Source organism: Octopus sinensis, unplaced genomic scaffold, assembly GCF_006345805.1.
Source record: "Octopus sinensis unplaced genomic scaffold, ASM634580v1 Contig16818, whole genome shotgun sequence".
In the NCBI taxonomy this organism is placed as follows: domain Eukaryota; kingdom Metazoa; phylum Mollusca; class Cephalopoda; order Octopoda; family Octopodidae; genus Octopus; species Octopus sinensis.
The window spans coordinates 5001-32563 of NW_021834599.1; the positions used below are offsets into that span (position 1 = coordinate 5001).

General features: G+C 37.2%; 1 protein-coding gene across 9 annotated transcripts in view; it reads right to left on the minus strand.

Annotated features, from left to right (window-relative positions):
* The window catches only part of LOC115230932 (E3 ubiquitin-protein ligase MIB1-like), a 38660-nt gene that overhangs the window by 74 nt on the left and 11023 nt on the right, over positions 1-27563 (minus strand). The window contains exons 2-9 of one of the 9 annotated variants that reach the window (XM_029801033.2): positions 24771-24980; positions 22964-23139; positions 17378-17517; positions 14506-14527; positions 10128-10183; positions 7662-7736; positions 1936-2007; positions 1-394 (exon numbers count right to left, since the gene is read on the minus strand). The exon at positions 1-394 is cut by the window's left edge and continues 74 nt beyond it. In XM_029801033.2, coding sequence (XP_029656893.1) covers positions 195-394; positions 1936-2007; positions 7662-7736; positions 10128-10183; positions 14506-14527; positions 17378-17517; positions 22964-23139; positions 24771-24980 — 951 coding nt within the window. In that variant the 3' untranslated portion in view covers positions 1-194. Of the gene's footprint in view, positions 395-1674; positions 2008-7661; positions 7737-10127; positions 10206-14449; positions 14528-17377; positions 17518-22963; positions 23140-24770; positions 24983-27563 lie in introns of all 9 variants that reach the window. The other 8 variants (XM_036499866.1, XM_036499868.1, XR_004997593.1 and 5 more) reach the window with 8 other exon arrangements.

Sequence of the window (27563 nt, forward strand, 5' to 3'; positions counted from 1 at the left end):
ATGTGGCTGATATACCTGCTAGAATTAGCAGCTAAATTCACACGATATCACTGTACAGAAGGGCATATTGGACAATGTGGTTGTGGGTTCTCTTTGGAAATAGGCATGATGGTCCTGACTGGAATGCGTTTGATCATAAGTCTCTGTTTGGTCAAGGTTAATCTGAGGCTAAACAACAACAGTTACACAGAAATTCACTTTGCGTCTAATGACAGACATTCCATCGCAGCGAAACATTCAGCTTCTTCAAGAGCTGCACGTAATGTTGCGTGTGTCCGTGTTTCTGGGTCGCAATTTTTGAACCATTCGTAAAGAATCTGGTGGCCTTGTTTTACAGTGACATTAGACTCATCATCAATTTTCAGTTTAGTTGTATCAACTTCTAAAACAATAACTGCAAAAGACACAACAATAAGAAATGAATGCAACAACATTGACAATAACATAAAACGGTGTGTACTGTAGGTTGTTATGAATATAACAAACAAACTTTATCAATAGAGAAGTAAAAAAAGAAATAGCTAAGAAACATGAAAAATATAAGACATTGTTTTCTATTGACAAAAATAACAAAGAGTTTGAATTAAACGAGATTTTTAAAGAAAATTAATTGAAAATTATACTTGAGAAAATATATGGTAAACGAGGGCAGGACAACTTTTGTGAAGGCAAAAGTATATCAGAACCTCAAGAATTAACATTGACCTCCAACAGTGAAAGCATATGATCCATCCATTTCCTCTGCTCAATATTCTTGAAAGGGCTGTGGGGAAAGAGTCCTCAGGCACCTCCTCCATAGGGTCCTATCAGAAGCATCCATCATTAGACATTCTGCTTGTATTCTATGATGTGAAGAACTAAGACTATGGATATCATCCAACCATTTCTTTCTTGGCCTCCCCCTCGGTACCCTGTTCCATTGGTTTGACTTTGAGAACCTGTCCTGTAATTCATTCCTGCAACACCCTGATCACATGTCCGAGGTACCACAGATGTGGAGGAGATGTGGTTCAACCTGGAGAGACTCCCAGATCTCTGAACTGTAAATCCTATTGAGTAACATTACTCCAAAGACCCTTTAGAGGAATCCCATATACCTGTCTTATTCTGGTAGATTTCAGACCTGGTATTCAAAGGGTCATGAAAGTACTGTCCCTCTGTGCCATCTACTACCTTGCAAAGTTCCCAAGAGGACACTGGAAATCGAATGATCAGTGATTGTCCAACAGTCGATAATTCTAAGTCAAACTCAATCCCATTTCAAACTTCTCCAATGAACTCCAGGTTCGATCAATTCTACAGAGCCTATTCAGTTATTATTATGTCAGTCTGAATGAGAGATGCCCCCTGCAGTTCGGCTTGACTTGTGAATGTTCATTTTCTGGTAAATTCCCTTAAAGGAATTCTCTGTTTTCGCCTGAGGAGAATGATAGGATTTCGCTGTGTCACCTTTATTAAATCTCTTTTTATTGAAGCATTTACAGACATATGTCATGTGGTAAAGTCATTGCAAAATGGCAAAATAAATTGGAATTATCAGCTTCCAACACAATAACCCAATAAATAATCTGTTTGAAGAAAGATGCTTTGTTTTAGATGTTAACTTTGGTACTTGTCCTTCATTACAATAACCTAACAGTGAACCTAAAGAAAATGTGAAACAAATTCACTCACCTGTTTACCCTTAAACAATATATTTTAGTTCCTTCTTCCAAAAGATAATATTAAACGCCATTTGTGTTTTCTAGTTTATCCATTATTACCAACCATGCTAACCTCAGTGGATATTTTATGAAATATCAGGAATATCGTAAATAAAATTGTCATACAGGTAACCTATCAATTGGAAATGAGGAATGTAACTTGTTCTCATTCATTCTGACAAATAAAATAGATCAGGTGAAAGTAAAATATATAGAAATCAAATATACTCACCCACTTGCCACCAATCACGTCCTAACCTCTTAGCCACTCTCAGAAGATCCCTCTCCTTCAGAACTGGACTCCCTGAAATAAATATTTCCAAGTTTTATAATTGATTGTAAAACTTATTTATCTCTATAAATATTCTGTAGTTTATTGTTGTGGGACATTGTTATCATCAGTGGTTGGCTGGTGACACTAGGGTTTTGCTCAGTATTTTTATACTTTCCATTGTGGGACCATGTAATAGCTCAATATTTAGGCCCGCAACAAAATAGACTAACTTTCCGAAACCTTGTTTCTCTTTAACAGAGACATCCTACATAATCTAACAATGTTGCAATTATTTCATTCAATTATCATTTCATAGTTCTCTCTCTCCTTTCATATATCTGTACCAAATCTATGACATGTGACTGTCCTCTGAACTCTACACTTCACTAAGCACCATTCTCCTCATCTTCTGCTAAAGTCCAATATCATCCAATGTGGTCTCCAAAGATCTCGTCAGAATTGCATGACACACCACTTCAAGTAAAATAAACGTAATACCTGTTCTCTTTGCTGTTGGAAACTCTGAATTTATCATCCCACATCCCAGTTCACCTGGTCATTATCTGTGCAGGGAATATTTTAAGACTCCTTAATACAGGTGAGCAATGATCAGTTCTCCCAAAGATGAAACAAAAAGTGATATCAGGTGTCCTAAACACTGCACACTTGTACAAAACCCCATTAACTACATAAACCTGGACATCACACATTATTGCAGTGAAGACATCTGAAATGGTACAAAGGACTGATACTCAAAAATATATAAGAAAGACGGGAATTCAAAGTGAGAGCTCCAATCTTTTATTTTCCAGAATGTTTGGCATATTTGTTTTCTTTTAACCATCTTCGTTCTGTGACTTGATCTCAATGCCTTTACTCTTATTGCAAAATTAGTAGTGTACCATCGTCGTAATAGTTTTTTCAAGTTTCCTTTAAACTTCATCAGGGTTTCTCCTGCTATTGACCTTCACTTGTTTCTGCTGACCTTTCAGAAATGACGGGCTTCATTACTCATTGCATTGAACCACATTTTCACCAGGTTCCTCAGTCTACCCGTTAATCCAGAACTATTTGCATATCCTTTTATTGTGTTTGTTACTATGTTATGTAATCCATTAATGTCTTCTCCAGTGTTTTCCTTTGAGCCATTTCTTATCAATCTCTGATTTAAGTAACATCTCCATAACAATCACAAACCAAATGACTGATTTTGTAGAAACTACCAGCAAGTCCCATTTCAAATGATACCAGTCTATCGAGAAAGTTTTCCTCATGAACTGCATATTGAAATTTTTATAGCAGCTCCTCATCAGATCCTTAATCTTTTCTCATATATAAAACAGGTCACTGCTTCCATCCACCAATTTGTTTGCTAGAGAACCATAAACAGATCAAATCATACAACATTCAATCCCTTTTTTCTTCTTCCGTCTTGTACACATCCTAGATTTAAGACACATGTTCCACACAGCCAGGAATGCCAGAGGATTCCAGTCTTCGAGATACTTTTAGTCCCATATTCATTATTCTGTAGATTTACAGTTGATCTCTTTGTGAATACAACCTTATAAATCTTGCCATCTATATTCAAGGTTGAAATTAGTCTGAACTAATCAATCGGTATTTCTGTTCTCAGTATCTGCAAACAGAATTTCCTTGTAGAAGTTAAAGAGGAGCGTTTAATTTCGTTGACGACATGATCATTTTTCTAGGGCTTTTGGAGCAAAATTGTGCCCAAGGCCCATTTTAAAGTGGTTGATGTTAGGAAAGGCACATCACCATAGAAAAGCCGGAATGTGTTCCTCATCCAATCAAGGCGGACAGTATTTGTTGATAAGAACTGACATGGATAGGAATCATCCATCCAATCGATAGGAGCATAGACATCAGATGATAAATGATGAGGGTCATCAGTGTCTATCTTGGAGAGAGAGGGAGAGAGAGAACGGTTGTCTCAACATCAAACCTAATACTTTTACATGAATAAAGACAATGTTTAGGGGATGTAATGATAAATTTATTATCAGTGAAAACAAAAAGGCAGGGTGTTCACATAAGGAACACATTTCATTGTAAATCTGTCACATTATGAGAGATATTTGCCTAAATAGCAACAACAGCAATAACCTATCAGTAAACTTAGTAACTACATATTTTAGTCCTCCGTTTCAAAATACAGTATTAATTCTATTGTCTTCTAAATTATCCATTTTCTGAACCATGCCAACCCCGTTGGAGATTTTTGTGAAATTCCATTGATATCAAATGTCTAATAGAATTATTATACAGCTATATTTCAGATGTAAATTATGAATGGATCTTGTCCTCAGTCATTCTGATAAACTACAAATGCTCAGGTGAAGGTTAAAAATATAGAAATCCATGAGGTATGTTATTTGCTTCTCACCAACTGGCTGTGATGTTGTCAAGGCATCCTTCACAGAAGTTGGAGTCTTTGAAATGAATATTTTCAAGTTTTATAGTATAATTTCATTATAGTTATTGATAATCAACACTTTATTATTGTGGGAAGGGCATACAGCTGTAAAAACCATTTCGTAGGGATGTGGTTGTGTGCCCATGTAAAAGTTATGTTAACTTTGAGGGTAACAAGGTGTAAAATATCAGATGAGGGTACAAGATAATGCTATGAAACATTCACACAGACAAGTTTAAGAGAGTTAATGAATGATAGCTGATTAATTATCATGTTAATGCGGCGTTTAAACACTAACTATCAATATAGATTGTATAAAATCTGTGTGAAGAACATGTGACATTTGTTACAATGAATATGGTTGTGTCTCAGCACAGTTGATATTATGGTAGTTCCATGAGAAACCATAGAAAAATGTAACCATTTCCAGTACCGAATACTAATGATGAATTCTTTTCTTGGTCAAAACAATGACCAGGTTCCATGATCTAATTTCAACATAACAATCAAGTCGGAAGTAAAACCAAAATGTGGAAGACTGAAAACAGTGACTCTCTTACAATTGAAACCATCTCAAAGCCAACAATTGTCAGTATAACGATGTCTATATATGGACAGTAAACGTTATTCAAACATCGTAACAAGCGATAATTATATATATATAGTTAGAAAAGAGTGTGAGTTCAAGTCACACTGGAATCTCATACGTTCATTCCTTTCCATATATTGCATATGTTAGCATCAATGTTTTGTTCAAATGTGAACATATGTTCTCTGTCAATATGAATGTTATCAAAATCACTGAATCGGTTTCCACAATCGATATTATTATACTGAGCTAATATGTTATACCAGACAGGAAACTACTGTAACAATCTAAGACAAAGAATTATGATGAGTTACTGGAAGACATCATCATCATCATCAACATTCAAAGTTGTTTTCCATGCTGAATGGGTTGGAAATCTGACAGGATCTGACAAGCCAGACAACTGCACCAGGCCCCAGATGGTTTCTTTGGCATGGTTTTCTACGGTAGGATGTTCTTATTGATGCCAACCACCTCACAGAGTGTACGTGGCCCCTTGTGTAACGCACAAGTACTGGAAATTTAGCCAAAAGCATGTAAGACAAAGACCCCACAGCCGGAGAGGGGGTATTGCAAATTCTCTCCCCGCATCCTGATTCTTTTGTCATCACATTCCCTTCTCACCTCCTGAAAATGTCATCAGCTTCAGTGAAGCAAAACATCATAGAGTAGTGAGGACCGTCTCATTATATAGAATGCACACAACTTGATTACTACTTGTGCTATAATTAAATGCTCCCAGAACACTTTAGGAAGTGGTGGTGTTGGAAACTAGGAAAGATGACACCACAAGTTGAAAGTAACGTTTGATATTGTTGGAAATTGATCATTTCTAATGCTTGTGCGACAATAAAATATACCCAGGACCCTTTATAAAATGGTGGGGTTAGAAAGGGTCTACCCCCTTAGAAAAGCTGCAATGTTTAAGTGAGATGTTTTCCTCAACAAATGACGGTTGGCAGTAATTTCAGATACAACTGACTTGGACAGTGATGACCCACCTAGTGTATGGGAGCATGGAGAGCAGATGAGAAAAGATGAGGATGATATCATTTATTGTATTGAAACTTTTAACCAGCATCTTCTTGAAAAGACGGAGAGAAAGAGCAATGAGTGAGAGAGAGAGAATGAATGAGTACAATGAGATGACAAACAGGGCGAATATTCTCCTTAACGGGGGAGAACCGTTTCAGGGTTTATATTTAATTTTTGTATCTTTCTTTCTGCGAGTGATGAGTAACTGATGTTTGCATAAAGTACATTTATTGGATATTCGTGTTGTTGTAGAAGAACAGAATTTCTTATAGCTAAGCATTCAATGAAATCTAGCAGTGGAACCTGTTCTCGGTCATTATTAGATATCAATATAGATTGTATATAATCTGAGTAAAGAACATATAACCTTCATCACAATGAATATGATTGTGTCTCAGCACAGCTAATATTATGGTAGTTCCATGAGCAAACGAAGAAAGATATAACCAAGTCCACTGCCAAATACTAATGATTAATTCATTTCCTGGTCAAATAACAATGACTAACTTCCATTAAATAATTTGAACGCAACGATGTCAGTGTGCACACAAGGCAGAGTGAAGAGGCCTGAGAGAAGTGTTAGACATAAGAAGCATCAGATGTGGTGTACAAGAGAGACAACTGCACTGGTATGGTTATGGGTATGGATGAGGAGAATTGTGGGAAGAAGTGTTACACCCTAACAGTGGAAGGAACCCGTGGAAAGGGGTGACCCAGGAAGACAGGGGATGACGTGGTGAAATGACCTTCGAACGTTGGGCCTCACAGAGGTAATAGCAAGAGACAGAGACCTCTGTAAATATGACGTGATTAAGAGGACCCGGCAAGTGAAGTGAGATCACAGCTGTAGCCTATACCAGTGGCGCATAACCAGCCCCTTTTAAAAGTACCCTTGAATCACAGAGTGATAAGTTGCGCTTGAGAAGAATTTCTGAGTCAAGTAAAACCAAAAACCAGAAATCACAAATCAAAATCAAATCAAGATCGAAATCAAAATGGAAATTGTAATTACGGCCGATGCCAGTGCCGCCTGGCTGGCACCCGTGCCGGTGGCACATAATAAGTACCATTCAAACATTGTTTGTTGACAGTGCCGCCTGACTGGTTCCCTGTGCCGTTGGCACATAAAAAGTACCTTCCGAACGTGGTTAATGCCAGCCCCAACTTCAACTGGCTCCTGTGTCGGTGGCACGTAAAAGGCACCCACCACACTCTCGGAGTGGTTGGCGTTAGGAATGGCATACATATGTGGAAACCTTGCCAGATCACATTGCAGCCTGACGCAGCCTACTGCCTTGCCAGTGAAATCGTCTGACCCATGCCACCATAAGAAACGGATGTTAAATGATGATGGTGATGATGATGATGATGATGCGTTCTGTGACCAAATGACAAAATTAACTCTATTGTGTCTTCTAATTTGAACATTATTACCAACAGCATTAACCTCAATGGGTATTTCATAAACTCACAGTAAATCGATATTTTAATTCAATATTATACAGATAATTGTTCAATTTGGAAAATAGGAATGGAAGCTGTTTCAGTTATTCTTTCAAGCACAATATACTCGGGGAAGAAAACCTTACAGAAATCAATTGGGAACTATTATTTTATACTCACCAATTGCCTGAGATGCAGCCCCTAATCCTGACATGTAGCTCTTTTTTACACACCTGTCTTCAGACTTTGGAGCCCCTGAAATAAATATTTCCAAGCTTTACATTTGATATTAAAATGTCTGTATCTTTATTTTTATTAATCTCTGTTGTTATAGTGAGTCATTCAATTGGTGACCTTACTGGCCAAATGTTGACCATTATGGTTTTGGTCAATATTTCTGTACTTTCTACAGCGGTCCCATGTAATAGCCCAATGTTTCCACAATAAAACAGACTAACATTCCTAAATCCACCCTCTCCCTCTCTCTCTCTCTCTCTAGAAACACATTAAATATTCTAACAATGTACCAATTATCTCATTTAATTAACACTTGATAAGAGTTTTCTCTTAGCTTTGTCTTTCTTTTCTTATAACTCTGCCAAATCTATGGCATGGCACTGTCCTCTCATCTCTCGAATTCACTAATCAACATTCCTCTCTAATTAAGTAAAACTGAGGTCATAAAGACTGTCCTTTATGTACATACCCTCCACCCCGCACACAATCTGTCCCCTAAAAATCATCTCCACAAGCCAAATTCCAAACACCCTTCCCCACCATGATCCCTAACAAGATATAAAATGTAAGGTGAGGGTACACGATGTTCCTATGACAAAATATGTTAACATTTCAGACATACAAATGTAAGAGAGTTAATGAATTATAGCTTATTAATTATCATGATAATTGGGTATATATGTGATACAATGGCACAGTGCCTGACGGTGCAATACTAGATATCAATATAGATTGTATATAATCTGAGTAAAGATCATATAACCTTCATTACAATGAATATGATTGTGTCTCAGCACAGCTAATATTATGGTAGTTCCATGAGCAAACGAAGAAAGATATAACCAAGTCCACTGCCAAATACTAATGATTAATTCATTTCCTGGTCAAATAACAATGACTATCTTTCATTAAATAATTTGAACGCAACAATCAAGACCAAAGGGTGAAACACTCAGAAAACTGTGCCTCTTTTAGCAATAATATCATCTAAAATCTAACAAGTGTGAGAAAAAGAATGACTATATGGATGGTAAATGTTGTTCAAACAATGTAATAAGTGTATATTATATATAGTTACAAACAGGGATTTGTGAGATCAAGTCACACAGTGAACTCATATTTTATTCCTATCTTTATAGTTTATGTCAACACCGATATTTTGTTTAAATGTAAACAGATGTTCACCGTTCAATACTAAATTTAATATTTAATCAACGTTAATGATCATTATACTTATAATCTTAGAGATTTGATTTTTAATTTCTTTAATTTATAACAAAGTTATTCTAACCTGAGACATTCAGGGTACGTACCTAAACAACATATCATGACAGACATCTGGCTACATAACAATAACAACAACAATAACCTATGAGAAAACTTTGGAAAGACCTTAGTAGCAAAAGAAACAAAAACTTTCTCGTTACCTCACCTGTTTACAAATAAACAACAAAATGTTCTAGTTCTCTGTCCTAAAAGACATCATTAACTCTATTATGTCTTCTTATTTAACCATTTTACCAACCACGTTAACCTTGATTTTATGAAATTTCAGTGGAATATTTAATAGAATCCTTTTTACAGCTAATGCGGAAACTAGGGATTGACGAGCGATTATAAGAGTTGAAGAGGCCCTGTAGTAAGGTGAGGATCGGCAATGAGTATAGTGAAGAAGAATTCTGGATAGAAGTAGGAGTTCACTAGGGATCATTCCTGAACCCCTCATTTTCATCATAGTCCACCAGGCAATAACAGAAATGAAAAATTAAAAGCAATTCAAGATCGAAATCAAAATGCAAATTGGAGTTGTGACCGATGCCAGTGCCGCCTGACTGGCACCTGTTCCTGTGTCACGTTATAAGTACCATAGAAGCATAGGTCCTTGTCACTGCCGCCTGACTAGTTCCCTGTGCCGCTGGCACGTAAAAAGCACCATCCGAATGTGGTCGATGCCAGCCCCCACCCCGACTGGCTCCTGTGTCGGTGGCACGTAAAAAGCACCCACCACACTCTCGGAGTGGTTGGCATTAGGAATGGCATACATATGTGGAAACCTTGCCAGATCACATTGCAGCCTGGCGCAGCCTACTGCCTTGCCAGTGAAATCGTCCGACCCATGCCACGATAAGAAATGGATGTTAAATGATGATGATGATGAGTTCTCTGACCAAATGACAAAATTAACTCTATTGTGTCTTCTAATTTGAACATTATTACCAACAGCATTAACCTCAATGGGTGTTTCATAAACTCTCAGTAAATCGATATCTCTAATTCAATTATTATACAGATAATTGTTCAATTGGAAAATAGGAAAGGAAGCTGTTTTCAGTTATTCTTTCGAGCACAATATACTCGGGGGAAGAAAACCTTACAGAAATCAATTGGGAACTATTATTTTATACTCACCTATTGCCTGAGATGCAGCCCCTAATTCCTGACATGTAGCCTCTGTTTGTACACACCTGTCCTCACACTTTGGAGCCCCTGAAATAAATATTTCCAAGTTTTACATTTAATAATAAACTTTCTTTATCTTTATTTTTATTAAACTCTATCTTGTTATTGTGAGACATTCAATTCCTGTCGTTACTGGTCAAATGTTGACCATTATGGTTTTGGTCAATATTTCTGTACTTTCTACAGTGGTCCCATGTAATAGCCCAATATGTCCAAAATAAAACAGACTAACATTCCTATATCCACCCTCTCTCTCTCTCTCTCTCTCTAAGAACACATTAAATATTCTAACAATGTACCAATTATCTCATTTAATTAACACTTGATAAGAGTTTTCTCTTAGCTTTGTCTTTCTTTTCTTATAACTGTGCCAAATCTATGGCATGGCACAGTCCTCTCATCTCTAGAATTCACTAATCAACATTCCTCTCTAATTAAGTAAAACTGAGGTCATAAAGACATGTCCTTTATGTGCATACCATCCACCCCGCATACAATCTGTCCCCTAAAAATCATCTCCACAAGCCAAATTCCATACACCCTTCCCCAACATGATCCCTAACAAGATATAAAATGTAAGGTGAGGGTACAGGATGTTCCTATGACAAAATAAGTTTACATTTCATACATAAATATGTAAGAGAGTTAATGAATTATAGCTTATTAATTATCATGATAATTGGGTATATATGTGATACAATGGCACTGTGCTTGACGGTGCAATACTAGATATCAATATAGATTGTATATAATCTGAGTAAAGAACATATAACCTTCATTACTATGAATATGATTGTGTCTCAGCACAGCTAATATTATGGTAGTTCCATGAGCAAACGAAGAAAGATATAACCAAGTCCACTGCCAAATACTAATGATTAATTCATTTCCTGGTCAAATAAGAATGACTATCATTCATTAAATAATTTGAACGCAACGATGTCAGTGTGCACACAAGGCAGAGTGAAGAGGCCTGAGAGAAGTGTTAGACATAAGAAGCATCAGATGTGGTGTACAAGAGAGACAACTGCACTGGTATTGTCATGTGTATGGATGAGGAGAGCTGTGGGAAGAAGTGTTACACCCTAACAGTGGAACGAACCCGTGGAAAGGAGTGACCCAGGAAGACAGGGCATGACGTGGTGAAACGACCTTCGAATGTTGGGCCTCACAGAGGTAATGGCAAGAGACAGAGACCTCTGTAAATATGATGTGATTAAGAGGACTCGGCAAGTGAAGTGAGATCACAGCTGTAGCATATACCAGTGGCGCATAACCAGCCCCTTTTAAAAGTACCCTTGAATCACAGAGTGATAAGTTGCGCTTGAGAAGAATTTCTGAGTCAAGTAAAACCAAAAACCAGAAATCACAAATCAAAATCAAATCAAGATCGAAATCAAAATGCAAATTGTAATTATGGCTGATGCCAGTGCCGCCTGGCTGGCACCCGTGCCGGTGGCACATAATAAGTACCATTCAAACGTTGTTTGTTGCCAGTGCCGCCCGACAGGTTCCCTGTGCCGGTGGCACGTAAAAAACACCATCCGAACGTGGTCAATGCCAGTTCCCACTTCAACTGGCTCCCATGCTACTATAAAAACGGACGTTAAACGATGATGATGAGGAGGAGGATGATAATGATGATGATGATGATGATGATGATGAGTTTCGTGACCAAATGACAATATTAACTCTATTGTGTCTTCTAATTTGAACATTATTACCCACAGCATTAACCTCAATGGATATTTCATAAACTCTCAGTAAATCGATATCTCTAATTCAATTTTTATACAGATAATTGTTCAATTGGAAAATAGGAATGGAAGCTGTTTTCAGTTATTCTTTCGAGCACAATATACTCGGGGGAAGAAAACCTCCAAAATGTGAGGACAGGTGTACACACCGTCCTCTTTATTTTTATTAACCTCTATCTTGTTATTGTGAGACATTCAATTTCTGTTGTTACTGGTCAAATGTTGACCATTATGGTTTTGGTCAATATTTCTGTACTTTCTACAGTGGTCCCATGTAATAGTCCAATATGTCCACAATAAAACAGACTAACATTTCTATATCCACCATCTGCCTCTCTCTCTCTCTCTCTCTCTCTCTCTAAAAACACCTTTGGGAACGAACCCGTGGAAAGGAGTGACCCAATTGGGAACTGTTATTTTATACTCACCAATTGCCTGAGATGTATCCCCTAATTCCTGACATGTAGCCTCTGTTTGTACACACCTGTCCTCACATTTTGGAGCCCCTGAAATAAATATTTCCAAGTTTTACATTTAAAAATAAACTTTCTTCATCTTTATTTTTATTAACCTCTATCTTGTTATTGTGAGACATTCAATTTCTGTTGTTACTGGTCAAATGTTGACCATTATGGTTTTGGTCAATATTTCTGTACTTTCTACAGTGGTCCCATGTAATAGCACAATATGTCCACAATAAAACAGACTAACATTTCTATATCCACCATCTCTCTCTCTCTCTCTCTCTCTCTCTAAAAACACCTTAAATATTCTAACAATGTTGCAATTATCTCATTTAATTAACACCTTGATGACAGTTTTCTCTTAGCTTTGTCTTTCTTTTCTTATAACTGTGCCAAATCTATGGCATGGCACAGTCCTCTCATCTCTAGAATTCACTAATCAACATTCCTCTCTAATTAAGTAAAACTGCGCCCATAAAGACATGTCCTTTACGTGCATACCCCCCACCCCGCACACAATCTGTTCCCTAAAAATCATCTCCACAAGCCAAATTCCATACACCCTTCCCCAACATGATCCCTAACAAGGTGTAAAATGTTAGGTAAGGGTATACGAGGTCCCTATGACAAAATATGTTTATATTTCAGACATACAAATGTAAGAGAGTTAATGAATTATAGCTTATTAATTATCTTGATAATTAGGTATATATGTGATACAATGGCACTGTGCTTGACGGTGCAATACTAGATATCAATATAGATTGTATATAATCTGAGTAAAGAACATATAGCCTTCATTACTATGAATATGATTGTGTCTCAGCACAGCTAATATTATGGTAGTTCCATGAGCAAACGAAGAAATATATAACCAAGTCCACTGCCAAATACTAATGATTAATTCATTTCCCGGTCAAATAACAATGACTATCTTTCATTAAATAATTTGAACGCAACGATGTCAGTGTGCACACAAGGCAGAGTGAAGAGGCCTGAGAGAAGTGTTACACATAAGAAGGATCAGATGTGGTGTACAAGAGAGACAACTGCACTGGTATGGTCATGGTATGGATGAGGAGAGCTGTGGGAAGAAGTGTTACACCCTAACAGTGGAAGGAACGCGTGGAAAGGGGTGACCCAGGAAGACAGGGCATGACGTGGTGAAACGACCTTCGAACGTTGGGCCTCACAGAGGTAATGGCAAGAGACAGAGACCTCTGTAAATATGATGTGATTAAGAGGACCCGGCAAGTGAAGTGAGATCACAGCTGTAGCCTATACCAGTGTTGCATAACCAGCCCTTTTTAAAAGTACCCTTGAATTACAGAGTGATAAGTTGCGCTTGAGAAGAATTTCTGAGTCAAGTAAAACCAAAAACCAGAAATCACAAATCAAAATCAAATCAAGATCGAAATCAAAATGGAAATTGTAATTATGGCCGATGCCAGTGCCGCGTGGCTGGCATCTGTGCCGGTGGCACCATAATAAGTACCATTCAAACATTGTTTGTTGCCAGTGCCGCCCGACTGGTTCCCTGTGCCGGTGGCACGTAAAAAGCACCATCAGAACGTGGTCAATGCCAGCCCCCACCCCGACTGGCTCCTGTGTCAGTTGCACGTAAAAGGCACCCACCACACTCTCGGAGTGGTTGACGTTAGGAATGGCATACATATGTGGAAACCTTGCCAGATCACATTGCAGCCTGACGCATCCTACTGCCTTGCCAGTGAAATCGTCCGACCCATGCCACCATAAGAAACGGATGTTAATGATGATGATGATGATGATGATGATGAGTTCTGTGACCAAATGACAATATTAACTCTATTGTGTCTTCTAATTTGAACATTATTACCAACAGCATTAATCTCAATGGGTATTTCATAAACTCTCAGTAAATCGATATCTTTAATTCAATTATTATACAGATAATCGTTCAATTGGAAAATAGGAATGGAAGCTGTTTTCAGTTATTCTTTCGAGCACAATATACTCGGGGGAAGAAAACCTTACAGAAATCAATTGGGAACTATTATTTTATACTCACCTATTGCCTGAGATGCAGCCCCTAATTCCTGACATGTAGCCTCTGTTTGTACACACCTGTCTTCAAACTTTGGAGCCTCTGAAATAAATATTTCCAAGTTTTACATTTAAAATAAATTTTCTTCATCTTTATTTTTTAAACTCTATCTTGTTATTGTGAGACATTCAATTCCTGTCGTTACTGGTCAAATGTTGACCATTATGGTTTTGGTCAATATTTCTGTACTTTCTACAGTGGTCCCATGTAATAGCCCAATATGTCCACAATAAAACAGACTAACATTCCTAAATCCACCCTCTCTCTCTCTCTCTCTCTCTAAAAACACATTAAATATTCTAACAATGTACCAATTATCTCATTTAATTAACACTTGATAACAGTTTTCTCTTAGCTTTGTCTTTCTCTTCTTATAACTGTGCCAAACCTATGGCATGGCACAGTCCTCTCATCTCTAGAATTCACTAATCAACATTCCTCTCTAATTAAGTAAAACTGAGTTCATAAAGATGTCCTTTATGTGTATCCCCTCCACCCCGCACACAATCTGTCCCCTAATAAACATCTGCACAAGCCAAATTCCATACACCCTTCCCCAACATGATCCCTAACAAGATATAAAATGTAAGGTGAGGGTACACGATGTTCCTATGACAAAATAAGTTTACATTTCATACATACAAATGTAAGAGAGTTAATGAATTATAGCTTATTAATTATCATGATAATTGGGTATATATGTGATACAATGGCACTGTGCTTGACGGTGCAATACTAGATATCAATATAGTTGTAATACTGAGTAAAGAACATATAACCTTCATTACTATGAATATGATTGTGTCTCAGCACAGCTAATATTATGGTAGTTCCATGAGCAAACGAAGAAAGATATAACCAAGTCCACTGCCAAATACTAATGATTAATTCATTTCCTGGTCAAATAACAATGACTAACTTCCATTAAATAATTTGAACGCAACAATCAAGACCAAAGGGTGAAACACTCAGAAAACTGTGCCTCTTTTAGCAATAATATCATCTAAAATCTAACAAGTGTGAGAAAAAGAATGACTATATGGATGGTAAATGTTGTTCAAACAATGTAATAAGTGTATATTATATATAGTTACAAACAAAGATATGTGTATTCAAGTCATATTCAATTTCTGATCGTATATTTTGTATAAACACCAATAATTTGTTTAAATATAAACATATATTCACGGTTCAATACTAAATTTAACATGTAATAAAATTAAGTTCATGATGAATATTCTTATACAGAGTTAACATTTAATTATAATTTTCTAATTTGCAACTTCAAAATGTATTCTAACCAGAGACATTCAGGGTACACAACCCCAGAAAATACAAAATATTACGACAGACATCTGGCTACATAACAACATCAAGAATAACCTATCAGAAAACTTACGAAAGATCTTAGTAGAAAAACAAACAACTATTTTATTAATTCACGAGTTTACACCTAAAATAATAAATTATAGTTCCATCTTCCAGAAGACAATATTAACTCTATTGTGGCTTTTAATTTATCCATTTTACCAAACATGTTAAACATGACTTTATGAAATTTCAGTAATATTTTTAATACAATTACTTTAGAGCTAACCTTTCAAATGGAAATTAGAGATGGGATTTGTTCTCCACCATTCTAATACGCAAAATAGCTGAGGTGAATGTAAAATCTATAGAAATTAATTAAGATCTCTTATTTTAAACTCATCAACTGTCTCTGCCACAGTCTGCACTCCCTTCTCTTCAAACTTTGGACTCTCTGAAATATGTGTCTCAAGTTTTATATTTATTTATAGCACAAGTTCTTTATTTATTTAATAATCTATATTTTATTAATGAGAAACATTCATACCATCAATGGCCAACCGGCGATCATAATTGTTTTGGTCAATATTTTTATACTTTCAACAGTGGACCCATGTAATAGCCAATATTTAGCTCCAAAACGAACTCTAGTTGATCTTTGTAAATTTCCTCTCTCTGTAAGATATCCTACATAATCTAACAATGCTGTAATTATATCACTTAATTATCACCTAATAACAGTTAATCTGTAGGGTTTGGGTTCCTTGCTTATATCTATGCCAAATCTATTGCCTTTTCAAAACCCTGATCTTCACTAACAACCTGTTTGATTCCAGTGTCAAAAATTTATTCATCAAAGAATAACAACAAACACATGTCACAACCACTTCAAGAAGGAGAAACATACACCTGATCTCTTTGTTAAACATTGTTGCTGATAATCCCTAATTTTAACTTCACAGTTCACCAGAATGTCATCTCATTCAAGATATATTTGAAGGTTTCATGATCTGGTTGGAATGTGACACTCAAGTCAGAACCAAAACCTAAATTTGAGAGACGGACAAAACAGTGTCTCTGTTAGCCTTGATATCACCCAAAGACCAACACAGCAACATGGAGTTGCGTGTTGAAGTCTCAAACACAGGTGACACATACATTTTACTCCTTTAAAATATTCTACTAAATTTAATACTTTACCAAAGATGACACTGATGTCCTTGTAAGTACTGTTGTATTTACTTATCTTCTAACAACTCATAATTAATTATAGTGTTGATGGAGATTTATTGATACTTCAGTTACTCACTAATTATCTTGCAGAATCTTCCATTATCTTTACGTTGCAGACTACAACCCTCTTGAAGTGTGACATGTTTCCTACTTGGATAAGGTCAATGTTTGGTGGATGTAGTGTGAGAGATATACTATTACAGAGAACAGACACTAGGAACACCTTTTATCATAAATCTGCCAGATTATGGCAGACCTCTGTCTACATAACAACATGAAGTATATTATTCTACACAATAAGGGCAATGGGACAAGCAGGACAAACAGACAGATCAGCAGAGATTTTCTTACCATCTCCAGTTCTGCTCGTTACAGGTTTCCCGCACTTCAGACATCGTTGAAGTGTAACGTTTGAACATCCCTTACATATTACAAGGTGTCCACATGGATGGACTTTTGTTGTGGCCGCTTTATTTCTGCACCACAAACATCTGTGGACAAAACAGAAATATCCAATCAATAACATTCATTTATAACAAATATTATATTATTTACATGTTCGGAATAGAGAATATTATTATAAGATACATCAGTAACTACCAAGAGTAGAGCAGGAACTCTTCTTTAAACATTTACATACATACAGCATTTTGTGTAGTTAAATGACGCAGAAACACACACACACACACACATACATACACACACATGCATACATACATTGATAAATGTTTGTCTTGACCCTGACACATCATAGAAATTTGTTGACACACAGTGAACTGCATATATTCCAGAAATATATTTCACTTCTAACATCGAACTCATTTCTTCTGAAGAAATATATCTACACAGGTTTCTTTATATACACATACTGTATTGTATACATCCCGTCAACACAGATTAGCAGATGAGGTTTCCAGCACTGCAGAGTGGCAGAAATTACCCGAAACTAGTACTGGTCAGCTAGACACATCCCTAGAAGATGGTAGGGGTTCGCTCCCCTGCTCGCAATTTATCGGATGCAGTTCCGCATTGTTAACCAACTGGAGGAGTTGTTCTCTTGGGGTTCAAAATTCGCAGTGGAGTCCATTGGAACAGATAGTCACGCTGGCGTGGCCTACGAGTATTACTTATATATATACATATACATATACATATACAGAGAGAGAGAGTGAGAGAGAGAATTCACGAAAAGAAAAAACAAGACGAAGACAAGTAGTGTAGACAACAAACATATGTATAAGTTTAACGCTCGGGAAGTGAAAAAGTCTTTAAAGTTTCGAGCCTACACTCTTCAACAGGAAGGAATACAGAAGGAAACAAGGAGAGAAAATAAAGAATGTGTAGTGGCTAGCGATCTATCATATATGTATATATATATACATATTCAATTCAATTCAATATTTTTTTCAATTCATTTTTTTATTGGCTCAAAAAGCGAAAGCAAGGTTATGTAGGAGGACAGGGAGTTATGTATAGAGAGGGTGGTCATACAAAGAGTTCAGACCATTTCTGGTCAATAGAGACTTTGAACCGAGCGGTCGTCGACATCTTCACTATGTCGTCCGGCAGCTTATTCCACGGATCCGCAACCCGGACGGAGAAAGCCCCTCTCCTTCGATTGAGATGAAATTGTCGTAGATAGAGCTTTTCGGAATGACCCCGCAGCCGACGCTCTGGAGCAGGAGTAAAGAACTGCTCTTTCGAGAGGTTACACTTTCTGCTTATGATGTTGTGAGCAAGAATGAGATCACCACGGCGTCGTCGTTTTTCTAGAGAATAAAGGTCGAGCGTCTTCAGCCTTTCTTCATAAGACAAATGCTTAAGACCAAGAACCATGCGGGTAGCCAGCTTCTGGACTCTTTCGAGATTCTGTATGTCTTTGAGGAGATAAGGAGAAGAGGCTTGAATCCCATACTCCAATATGGGTCTCACCCGCGTGACATAGAGTGGTAGGAATATGGCTGCTGTGAGCATTCCGAATGACCGTTGAATCAAGAACAGAATTCCGCGTGCTTTGTTGGCAGCATGGACGCACTGGGCCGAAGGCGAAAAGGAGGAATCCACCAAGATACCCAGGTGCTTTACCTGATCGGTCATCTCCAGCAGCAGACGACCCGGCTCGAAATCAAGTTGAGTTGCAGGAGGAGAGCCAGCAGGCAGATGACCACACTTTGACACGTTCAGACACAGGTCCCGTTTGTTTGACCACCTCCGAACTTGGTGGAGGCATCGACGAAGATCCTCTATATCACTGCGAGGAGCAACCAGTTTGACATCGTCGGCAAATAGAAGGGTGTGTTGCGTGAGGTCGTCGGGCAAGTCATTTATGAAGACTAAAAATAATAACGGCCCAAGCACTGAACATTGAGGCACGCCACTGCTCACACTGGAGACGTCGGACCGCGAACCATTAAATTGGACTTGGAAGGAGCGATCTGAGAGGAAGGCACCAACCCATCGTACAATATCCGGATGGAAACTATATGCTTGAAGCTTGACAAGTAATAGGCGGTGGTTAACCGAGTCAAAAGCATTGGCAAAGTCCAATAAAACGATGTCAACAGCATCACCATCATCCAGGATACGCGCCACCAATTCTTCCATTACCAGAAAGCTGGTCAAGCATGATCTCTTCAGCACGAAGCCGTGTTGGGAATCAGAGATAGAGGCTGTGTTTTGGAGGTGGAGCAACATACTTTTCTTAAGGATGGTTTCGACTATCTTGCTGAATATTGAAGTAAGGGAAACCGGTTGGTAGTTAAGTGGGTCTTTGCGGCACCCTTTCTTGAAAATAGGGCAGATTATCGCTGTTCTCTAGTCCGCAGGTACAACACCCGTCGCTAATGACATATTGAATAGAAGTGTTAAAGGTTGGCAGATGACCGGAGCCAACGCTTTGATAACCTGTGGGTGTATGCCATCAGGGCCGTGACCCTTGTTGATATCGAGGCCTTAAATAACGCGTTCGACTTCGTCCCGAGTGATGACCAATCTAGGCATTGGAGGTACCCATCTATCAAATGGAGGGGGTTCACGACCATCATCTTGTTTGAAAATTGTCGAAAAAGCCTCGGCAAATAACTAACTCTGCTGATAAGGGTCCTCAATCGATACACCTGTTGATTATGTGTCACGATGCTTCCCCTTTATTGATGGCGTCGTATATTTGTTCCTTAAACGTGACATCTTCTTTTCTACTACATTAAATTTTTCTCCTCTTCTAATTTGGCTGACTACAAAACTATGGAAAATTGCCACTGTCATTTCCTTATCCAAGAAGGGTATTAAAAAGGTGACCCCTTAATAACTACCAATTATTGTCCAATCATTTTCATTAGCTGCCTCATCAAATTTATGGTGTTCTGTGACAGAGAGAGATACTTTGAAGAATCTGGAATTCACATAACCTTATTCCATCCTCACAATTTGGATTTTTCCCTAATTCTAGCTGCTGTAACCAACTCACAGAATTTCTTCAAGACAATCACCTAAATAACATATTGTGGCTTTTGGGTAGATGTTATTTACCTCGACTTCACCAAAGCCTTTAATTCTCTGCCACACAAACGAATTATGTTGAAGCTGTCTGATTTTTGGGTGAGGATTAATTTACTTAAATCTCTGATGTCGTTCATTCTTGCTTAACAAGAAGTAGTCACAGTGTAATGATACTATAGAATCACACCTGAAGATTGGTAGGATCTGTTTTAGTCCATTGTTGTTTCTGGAAATGTATTAATTTAATTGATGCCAAACTGAAGCAGGTTACTCTACGCTACAGATCATTGCTTCAGCCTCATCTGGACATTTTGCAGCAAGGTGCTATCTAAATCAAGCTAGTTGTAGATAGGTGCACCACTATACATTATGGAAGGTAAACAATTTCCTCCACAACACCCAACTTCAGAAGTCTACTGGTGAACTGGACCTCGGGATTAATGTCAAGAAGGACATTTGACGGATGATTCCCATTCCTAAAGTCATCAAAAAGATCGAAAGTATCTTAGCATCTCTCTGAAAACGCTTTGTCTTGCACTTTGTCAAGTTGTCTATTTAAAGTTACGTATGGGAAATGGTATGTCCAAACTTACGGTATTCACCTCCAATCTGGAACCCCATCCTGTCTAGAATATTACGTACAGCTAGGCAAATACACTCTGTCACTCACCATATCTTGAATGTATTGTTTCTCTCGGTATCATCTGAGTACATTAAAATTTGGATGTCTAACAGCTGACTCAGTGGAATCCCACAAGAATATCCACCATCTTCCCAACAACAACTTTGGTAATCGTTTTGAAAGCAATTTCTCCAACACCAGCAGACATGCTTAGAACAAAGAGAAAAGCAGTGCAGCACCCATGACTTTCAGAAATATTTTTCGCTGTTCAGAATTTTTGAAGCATGAAATAAACTGATATCTCTTGTTAGATATCAGGACACTGCATTCTTCAAAACTTCCATATTTCCTGAAATTCCCTAACACTCTTCCTGATGTACCTATGTCTTCTTTCTTTGATATAACTCTTTTACTGTTTCCCTCCTTTCGGGTTGTTTTATTATATGTATCGTGCATCTACTTCTAGCTTCCATTGCTGCCTTTCTTTGACTAATTGCAGTTTTCTGTCCCCTATTTTGCCCCTTTCCAGTAACTTCAGCTGCGCTCTATAGACATTATATTATTATTACAACATTCACATAAACGATCATTTGTAAAAGTAGAGAAAATCTTCTGAGGCTTGTCAATTGAAGAAAACAGATCTATATTTATGCAGACCAAAAATCAATATCTCTGAACAATAGGCGCAGGAGTAGATGTGGTAAGTAGCTTGCTTACCAACCACATGGTTCTGGGTTCAGTCCCACTGCGTGGCACTTTCGGCAAGTGACTTCTACTATAGCTTCGGACTGACCAATGCTTTTTGAGTGGATTTGGTAGAGGGAAACTGAAAGAAGCCCATCGCATATATATATATATATATATATATATATATATATATATATATATATATATGTGTGTGTGTTGGTGTGTATATTTGTCTGTCTGTGTTTGTCCCTCCACCATCGCTTCACAACCAATGTTGGTGTGTTTACGTTCCCGTAATCTAGCGTTTCAGCAAATAAGTACTAGGCTTACACAGAATAAGATCTGGGGTCGAATTTTTCGACTAAAGGCAGTGCTCCAGCATGGCCGCAGTCAAATGACTGAAACAAGTAAAAGAGTGATATTTAAATTTCAACAGACAAAGAAAGTTTTGTATATTCACTGAGGGGGAAATGTGTCTGCTTCTTAAGTAGCTCATACAGAGAGATGTATGGCAACGAAATTGCCAAACCTTATAAAATACGGGAGTGAAAGGCGACTAAAACACCTAGTAATGGTATATGTGTTACTTGAATTATTTACGTTTCCTGGCAGGTTTTTTTCTCTATGAAGATATGTGGCAATATTCCATCAGTATTTGCAGAAATATAATATATACACAGTTGGTGTGTGTTTGTAGGTTATTTTTCTATGAAATCATTCTTAATATTGACTGATTCGGACATAGAAGAGTGAGAAAAAGATGTTGGTAGACAGATAAATTCCACTTAATTCTAAGTAACAGTTTCAAAATGGAATTCATTCACTTCATTATTTAGATCTATATTTTCGTATTGATCACAAATCTTTAAAATAGGGAACGAAGAGGGGTAGGTGGGGGTGGACAGTGAAGTATAACTGGCAACACTACGAATCATGTGAATGTAATCAAAATCGTGTTCTTTCTTTGATCTCCTGACAACTGCATATTGTTTATTGTGTGGCCTTTGACAAAAACACTAGCGACAGTATAATGTATTGGTAGAATTAAAACGAAATAAACATATAAACATGATTATATACAAAATAGAAAATGTACTGGTTTATCTGTTCCATTGCCAGGAAATACTTACTGTGGTGGTAAAAATGCTTCTAATTTTCTTCTCAAATTTGGGTCCTTAATGAGGTCCAATGGTGTGTTATATTTGTTGTTTTTATGGTGAAAGTCCGCTCCCTGGCTGGCGAGATATCTACCTACCACTACACCAGAGAGCATTTCATCCTCTTTCAGGTTAAGGGAAGTGCAGCACTACAAATGATGAAATATAAAATTATGACAATATTACACAAATATTCAAAACAAATGCCCCTAATTACACAAAAGTTCATCTAAATTTACTCATAGCTTGTTTATCCACTAATTAAAGCAATTACAAAGTATTGAGTTCCTACATAATCTTTAATTGAGTCCATTTCCCATTTTCATGTTTTTACTTTATTTTCAACACTGAGACACCCTCTAAATATATTGTCATTACATTGAGCAGGAGAAACCGTATTGATTAACATCAAGCTTATTAATGAGTAAATATTTACTTGTCAATATATTCAATAGAAAAGTCAAATTTAGGAAGAACAAACCAACAAGAACCTATCTATATAATTGGCTTGATAAAGGCGAGCATGTGGCCATAAGAAAGAGTATTGTATATATAAATATAACACAACATGAGAAGAAAGAACATAAGTTATATCAGAAACAAAAACACCTATAACATAACAAAGTCAATCCCACACAGACATGACCAAACATATCAATAATGTTTCCATAATTAAGCAAGAAGCATCTTTGAATGATGACGGTAAAGTAAAGGAAGCAGGAATTAGTGTCAAGTCAGAAGAGTAATGGAGGAGTATTTTTAATCACGGACAAGTGAATTTTGGAAGAGGCGACTTGCAAGTCTACCAGATAGATGGAAGAGCATTGTAGGAAATGAAGGAGAATATGTTTTAGATTAACAGAAAAAAGTACTTTGTTTATCTTAATTTTGAAAAATATAAGGATTATAAAAAACTGCTTCATTTATGAGATGACAGCAAAAAGTCCAGAAGTATTGAAGTCCATACTGTTGATGACATCAGATAGCCGAATACAGTGAACGGGCTTTAAACAGCATTTTACAAGATATATACTCAAACTTAAAATCACTACTTGTGTGTGTTTGTCTGTGTGAGGGTGTGTGAGTGGTGTGGTGTGTGGGTGTGTGTGTGTGTGTGTGTTGGTGTGTGTTGTGTGTGTGTGCCTAAGTACAGAACTTAAATACTGGAAAACTCACTAAGGACCATGCTTTATTGTATTCATTCTCTAGCGTCTTAACATTGAACATTGTTATGACATGTCCACAAGAAGTCAGTGGATTCATGTCGTGTACAAGAAGTAGGATAGAGAGCAGTTTCACTCAGAATTCTCCATAGAATGGACTGGATGTATTTACCATGGCACCAGCACTATAAAGCTCAGACATCTCTTCTATCTTGCATCATTGTTAATTGAGAATAAATATCTCCTCTTTTAAATAGGCCACTTCTCCGTCACATTGTGATGGCTGTGTTTATATGGCCAACAACCGAGATGGGTCACCTCTCGACCGTGGTGAGACGACATCTTCGAGAGTGAAAGGAGATGGAATATTGTTTGTTACATAATATCACTCGGGTCACAAGGGGAGACTGGATCACGGAATGGTAATGGAGGATGGGGTTGATAGGGGAGAATTGATACATGACAAGCAAAGTTTGTCTGCTTGTCTGTCTCTTTCTCACACTCACACAAAGACTCACAAATACACAAATTCACACAGACACACAGAGACACACACACACACACACACACATATATATATATATATATATATATACGCAAACAATTTAAAAACTTACTTCGTTTAATAAATCCAAGGGTGCATCCTCGGAATTAAACTTTTTTCTTTCCACGGCCAGGTGCAAACAGCTGTTACCTTCACCATCAACAGCATTTACATTTGCACCCAGAGCTATTAGCTTGTGTGTCATTCCGAGGTGACCCTGGGAAACGGCTTCAAGCAATGGTGTCCTTTTCTGATTGTTTTGAATATCCAACTGAACAGAACCCTTTGTGGAAGTAAAAATAGAAAATGAAAATTTACATGAAAATCAGGATGGATATCAATGTGTCATTATTGTCTTCTACTGTATACTTGATCAAACTGATCATGTACATTTGATGTTTGTCCGTAAAATCAACCTTCGTAAGATCCTCTAGATGTTGCTATGAGAATGTGTTCTAGACAGGATAAAGATGTCCTAAATAGATTGTTTCAGCTTAATCTACCTTTCTTCCTAACTATAGTAAGTTTTAGGGGAGCTGAACACGAGTGAACACATGATTAACAGATCAAGACTAGTAAAGAAGAATCAAAATTTCTAAAGTATACTTTTGATGTTGCTATAATTAATAAGAGGTTCATAAAACTGTTGAGGTGGTTAGTGTCCACCACCATGAAATTAATGCGCGTGCACACACACATACACAGAGACACTCAAATATATATATATATATATATATATATATATATATATATATATATATATATATACTATATATATAGTGAGAGAGAGAGAGAGAGAGAGGGAGAGATTTATATACATTACTGTTGGATATATAAATATATATGTTGAATGAGGAATATGTAAAATGAAGTTCACGAGAAACTTTATCCATCACAACCATTGGTTTGACCCGTGTTGCATCGATTCCTTGCAGGTGGGAAAGTTCTCGGTGTCGCTTGGTATGTTGTTGTTGTCAGTAGGTTCTTGGATTATAGCATTATAGCCAACAACCTCCTGGCAACAACATGCCAAGCGAAACCGAGAATATTTAGTAAGGTTTCTTCTGTAAAACAAGACACCAGATGAGATGCATCTGCACTGGAGGATGCAACACATCCAATTATACAGTATCCAACCCACAAGTGTCCGATGCAAAATGGGTCAATACTCCATTTCCCAATCCCCCATTTGTAATAAAACTCAAAAAACCGTGAAATTCCTGAGGTAGACTAAGTGAAAATTATATCATAACGTGTGTGTGTATGTGTGTGTGCAGACATACAGACAGACGTGCGTACACACACACACACACGCACGCGCACGCACACACACACACACACCACACACACACACACACACACACACACATACATACATACATACATACATACATACATACATACATACATACATACATACATACATACATACATGTCCAGCGGATGTTGACATAAAGGGAAAAATAGAATATCTGGAAATAAACTGAATAATGACATATCTATGTATATATATGTTTTGATTGTAGAAAAGATAAATCCGGAGAAGAAGCACACTCTAAGATGCAGAGCAGTGTATATTTTAAAACTGGGGAAGGCCGGTTTCCGGGATTACCCTTGGTTTCCGGTCCAAAAAGGATTTAGCTTCATGGCGTATCATTAGACCCCAAAACCTGTTGGCCTAAGACCTCTTCTAAATATGGAGGGTGGAAAAGCCCTTCACCTCATACGCCTAATCACGTCCAATAGCTTTTCCAGCTGCATACGGGTGTATAGTTCGTTGGATGACTTTGGGATGTTATTGCTGGAGTATCCGAGGTCAAATTCTTTCATATTTATGGGAGACCCGTGGTTTCAGTGAATATGTAGAAACGCTTCAATGGTGAGCTATTTAACAGGAACCACATGGTCACTGGGATAATCTCTTGCCAGGGAGCTGAAAGGATCTTTTGCAGAAAACGTAAATCCAAGGCTTTTCCCCTTCCATATTTTGAAGAGGTCTTAGGCCAACAGGTTTTGGGGCCTTATGATACGGTACAAAGCTAAACCCTTTATGAATGGGAAACCCAAGGTAATCCCATAAGCCACCCTAATTTTATATATACATATATATATATATGTATAAGTATATATATATATATAAGTGTATATGCATGTATGTATATTTACTGCTTCCTTTTTGATATCTTGCTAAATCACCTTCTCTCTTCTATAAAAAACTGCTTTGTAAATTATTGTCTTCCATACATTAATATTTTAAAAATAAAATTCTCTTCTTGTATATGTATATTGCATTGAAGAATGGATGTAAACATGATATTCTATGAACTGAGGTGCTTGTCATTTATACCTGTTTTACTTTGTAAATTGTACGATGGCACTGTATGATTTATAACCTATACACTAATGCAGACATGTAAAAAGATTTATCATACACAAAAATTTCTGTGAAACGATGTAACTGGTGAAAGAAATATATTCATCTTATAATTTCTTACTTTATATGTATATATATATATATATGTGTGTGTGTGTGTGTATAAATATATACATATCCCAATGCATAGACACACACAAACACACACACACACACACACACATATATATATATATATATATAGGCATATATATATATATGTATGTATGTATATAATCCATACATATATATACGCACGGACACACACAGACTTCATTGTGTGTGTATGTATATATATATATATGAGTATTCATCTTATATGTGAGTGCGTATACGCTTGTGTGTGTGTGAGTGTCTCTTTGTCTTGACATGTGTGATAGTTGTAAATGAGTGCCACTGTCATATAAGCAGGGTCTCTTATTTCCAACATCTGCGGGAACATGTCTTGTTCTT